Source organism: Medicago sativa, chromosome 6 (assembly GCF_051527215.1).
Source record: "Medicago sativa cultivar Bolivia chromosome 6, Bolivia_mono, whole genome shotgun sequence".
In the NCBI taxonomy this organism is placed as follows: Eukaryota; Viridiplantae; Streptophyta; class Magnoliopsida; order Fabales; family Fabaceae; genus Medicago; species Medicago sativa.
The window spans coordinates 39,201,295-39,205,728 of record NC_140754.1 but is presented as its reverse complement, the minus strand read 5'-3'; the positions used below and the strand labels follow the sequence as shown (position 1 = coordinate 39,205,728).

The following is a 4,434-nucleotide window of genomic DNA, read 5'->3' as shown; positions in this document are numbered from 1 at the left end:
ATCACGAGAGCCAGTACTCTGAATCTTGCTAGGATGTTCCTTTTGAAGAATTGAAGAATGTTTTTAGCTTTGATTTTTGCTAATGGCTCGGCTTCGATCCATTTAGTTGAGTAGTCGATTTCTATGACCAGATACTTGAGTTGACCGGCGGCTTTAGGGTCCGAGAAGGTCAATGCCCGACAATGCAAAAGGCCAAGGAGAGACCAGAGATGTCAGTTATGCAGGAGGTGCTATGTGCATGTCTCCGTGCCGTTGGCACTTGTCGCACAGGTTGACATAGTCTTTCGTGTCCTTCAGCATGGTGGGCCAAAAGTATCCTGCCCGTAGGACCGTTTTGGCAAGAGCTTTGGCACTAAGATGTTGTCCGCATATGCCTTCATGGAGGTCGACAAGGACTTCTTGGGTCTCGTTGGGTCCTAGGCACTTGATGAGTGGTGTGATGAAACCCCTTTTGTATAGGATTCCCTCCACTAAAGTGAATGAGCAGGCCCTTCGTTTCAGCTTCCTTCGTTCGCGGGGGTCGGATGGGAGTTCCTCGTTGGCTATATAGCGTGTAATGGGTCCTCTCCAGTTCTCCATCCCAATTATTGCATTGACTTCATTCAGTTGAGCTTTCTGCCTCGGAACGCTGGGTTCGATGAGGACTTCTTGGATTGCAGGTGCTAGCGAGTTTTGAAAGAATATCTTCTCGTGCATTCTGTTCGCGGGGAACATGAATCACTTCCACAATTTTGAATTCTTTCATCTTCTCGGTCACTAGCTGGACGTATTGTTGCAGATGCCCTTCTCGGACTTGGTAATCGACATTCACTTGCGAAGCCACTAACTGAGAATCGGTAAATATTTTCACTTTTCTGGCTCCTAGATCATGGGCGATTCGTTGGCCGACTAAGAAGGCTTCGTACTCTGCAGTATTGTTAGTTAAAGGAAAAGATAAACCCATGGAGATTTCGACTACGATACCTTCGATGTTTTCTATGATCATCCCGGCTCCGCTTCCTTTGGAATTGGATGATCCGTCTACAAAGATGGTCCATTCTTCTGTGCTTCCTTCCACGGGAAAGGTCATCTCGGTAAGGAAATCAGCGAACACTTGCTCATTCAATGCCTTTCTGGATTCGTAGTGTATGTCGAACTCAGATAGTTCGAGTGACCACTTCATCATCAGTCCGGCGACGTCAGGACGACCCAAAATTTGTCTAATGGGTTGGTCCGTTCGGACTATCACTGTGTGAGCTAAGAATTACAGCCTCAATCTTCGTGCCGCTGTGAGGAGAGCGAGGGCAACCTTTTCCATTTTTTGATACCTTGTCTCTAGCCCGAGCAAAGCTTTGCTGGTGAAGTAGACGGGTTTCTGACCTTCCGTTGTTTCTCTGACTAGAACAACGCTGACCGCGTCGGAGGAAACAGAAAGGTAGAGGTACAGTACTTCACCTTGATCGGGTCTCGAGAGGACTGGAGGTGCGGAGAGGGTCTCCTTTAGATGTTTTAAAGCAGTTTCGCACTCCTCGGTCCATTCAAACTTTGTTTCCTTTCTCAATAGTTTGAAGAAAGGGAGAGCATGTTGAGCGGACTTAGCCACGAATCTTTAGAGAGCAGTAAGCGTGCCGTTGAGCGTTTGGATGCACTTTTTAGAGTTGGGAGTAGGGAGTTCCGTAAATGCGCGACATTTATCTGGATTCGCCTCAATTCCTCCTTCTGTTAAGTAGAAGCCGAGGAACTTACCCGCCTGAACTCCGAAAGTGAATTTTTCTGGGTTGAGCCGCATGTCGTAATTCCTGGTTTGCTCGAACACTCTCTTGAGATGGGCGACATGATCAATCTCTTGTCAGGATTTGACGATCATGCCGTCCATGTAAACCTCAAGAATGTCACCCTGAAGTTCCTTGTCATAGACTTTGTTCATCATCCATTGATAAGTAGCCCCTGCGTTTGTAGTCCGAAGGGCATTACGTTGTAGTAATAGTTCCCTGATTCGGTCATGAAAGCTGTTTTCTGTTTATCTTCTTCGGCCATTGGAATCTGGTATAACCAGAATAGGCATCCATGAAGCATAAAAGTTTATCGCCGGAGGAATATCAACGAGTTTATCTATGTTAGGAAGAGGATATGCGTCTTTAGGGCAGGCCCTATTAAGATCGGTATAATCAACACACATACGCCATTTTCCATTAGATTTTTTGACAAGTACAACAATGGAGAGCCATGTAGTGTATTTGGCCTCAGAAATAAAATTTGCCTCTAGGAGGTCTTTTACAGCTTTTTCTGTAGCCTCTGACTTTTCAGGAGACTGCTTTATACGTCGTTGGGCTACAACGCTAACACCAGGGTCGACCGCCAGCTGGTGGCAGGCGACGCTCAGATCGATTCCGGGCATGTCAGCTGCACTCCAAGTGAATAGGTCATCGTTTTCCCATGAGCAGGCGACGAGTTATGTTCTGACAAGTTCAAGAAGATCCTTGCCGATCTTGAAGTTCTTCGATGGGTCGTTTCCGAAAGGAACCAACTCTAATTCTCCATCAGGAAGAGGTCTAAGAAGTTTCGGTTAAGCAGATCCTTCTTTTCCCTTTTCTGTTCTTTGAGGTCCTCCTTGGAGAATCTGGGGTCGAGCTCGACCAGATTTGCGTCTAGAGTATTCGCAGAAGCTTGTCGTCAGCAGTTTTCCTGGATTGGGAAACCGAGTTCTGGGGTTTGTTAGCCTGAAGGAAACATCTCTTTACAGCTTCGATGTCTCCGTTCAGGGAGGCGATGATGCCATCCTTTGCATGGTACTTCAACTTCAGGTGAGCGGTTGAACATGCAACGCCCAGCTGGGCAAGTCCGGTTCTTCCTATAACGCATCTATAGAGAGGGACAGTCGGTCACCAGGAATGGGATCTTGATTGTCTTCTTGGCCTCCTTTTCACCGTAGGTGACCAGCAGCTCCACGTAGCCCCAAGGATGCGTTGATGAACCGTTGAAGTCGTAAAGTTCATTTCCAACGTAGGGAGAAAGGTTCTTATCCGTCAGCTGGAGGGTTTTGAGCAGGCTGGTGTACATGATGTCACACGAGGCCCCTGTGTCAATTAGGACTCAGCGGACATCGACGTTGGCCATCGATGCTCGTACGAGCAAAGGGATGGCTGAGTTTGAGGCCCCACCAGGCAGTTCAGAGTCGTAGAACGCCAAAGGTGGTATTCCCCTGATGTTAGAATCGGAAGGGACCAACAAATTGACGCTCATGAGCTCTTTGAATTTCCTTTTCATGCTTCCCATGGAGATTTTCAGCGTTTCTCCCGTGATGACATTGGCGGAGGGAAATTGCTCCTAGGTACATGAAAATGGTACGATTTCCACGTTGTCAGGGAAATTGCCCAAATGTTCTACGGACATAACAACTACCTTGCCCGCTTCAGAGCCATCAACAATGAGCTCGACTGTCTTTCTTTCCGACTCGGGGTTCTTAACGAACTATTTTGAGCCATCCTCGTTGGATGAGGGGTTCAATAGCATCCTTCAGGTGGATGCAATCGTCAGTTATGTGTCCATGACACTTATGGAATCGACAATATTTTGTTTTGTCGACCCCTTCCTCTCCTGCGAAGGAGCCTTTGGTGGCTTGACGCCAGCTTCCGTTAGATCGGCTACCGCGATCTCGGTGAGGATTTTTTCTTTGGACATGGCCAAGGGTGTGTACTCGGTATATCGGCCGCTAGGGACTTTTTCTTCACGAGCTATTTTGCCTTCCCTCTTTTTGGAGGATTCAACGGCAGGATCCTCCTTCTTGGATTTCTTGGTGAACTCGTCACAGAGGTCCCTCGATGAGTCGATGGAGTTTCTCCGTAAGTTCTTGAACCAGGTTACGACCCCTCGTCGTAAGGTAGTGACGAAGAGCTTACATTTCACGGCACCTTGCACCGATCGATAAGTAAGAACTGCCTCGATGTTCTCGATGTGCTAGTCTAGATCTGTTGTTCCGTCGTACGAGTCCATATGAGGAGGCTTCTCCAATCCACAAGGGATAGGAGCTTCCCGCATGCGCCGTGTGAACAGACCGTAAACTTTACGGTCATTCTGGGCATCGCGGCTATCCTCGGAATTAGAAGGGGACCAAGAACGCCTGTTGCGTCTTGGCGGTGATCTCCTTGGAGGGGATCCCCTTGGAGGGTATCGTCTGGGTGATCTCCTTCTAGTTGACCTCCTGGTGTAGCTAGGAGATCTGATGCTGGCTAAGTGGCGAGGAGATCTGGAACGTGAATGGCGAGGGCTCCTTCCTCTTCTGTTATGAATTGGGAAAGGAATTCGTTTAGGTTGGACGAGGGGGCGCGCTTGTTCCAACTCCATCAAGGGTCGGTTCTGCTCCTCGATTAGTGACGTCTGTTGCTGAACCATACGGAGCAGGTTGTTGACAAGGGCACTATGTGGTGTGGCATCTTTTTGTGTCTCTGTAGGTCA

General features: G+C 48.2%; 2 protein-coding genes across 2 annotated transcripts; both read right to left on the bottom strand.

Annotated features, from left to right (window-relative positions):
• Positions 1–216: 216 nt before the first annotated feature.
• On the bottom strand, positions 217–579 carry LOC146915047 (uncharacterized). Its single transcript, XM_085721212.1, has one exon. The coding sequence runs from the start codon at positions 577–579 to the stop codon at positions 217–219; it is 363 nt and encodes a 120-aa protein (XP_085577338.1).
• Positions 580–598: 19 nt separating this feature from the next.
• Positions 599–1,162, bottom strand: LOC146915046 (uncharacterized). Its single transcript, XM_085721211.1, has one exon. It carries the CDS (start codon positions 1,160–1,162, stop codon positions 599–601), a length of 564 nt encoding a protein of 187 aa, XP_085577337.1.
• Between the last annotated feature and the right edge of the window lie 3,272 nt (positions 1,163–4,434).

Excerpts from the sequence above, each read along its gene's own strand:
- LOC146915047 (XM_085721212.1), bottom strand. The coding sequence starts at position 579 with ATGGAGAACTGGAGAGGACCCATTACACGCTATATAGCCAACGAGGAA.
- LOC146915046 (XM_085721211.1), bottom strand. The coding sequence starts at position 1,162 with ATGAAGTGGTCACTCGAACTATCTGAGTTCGACATACACTACGAATCC.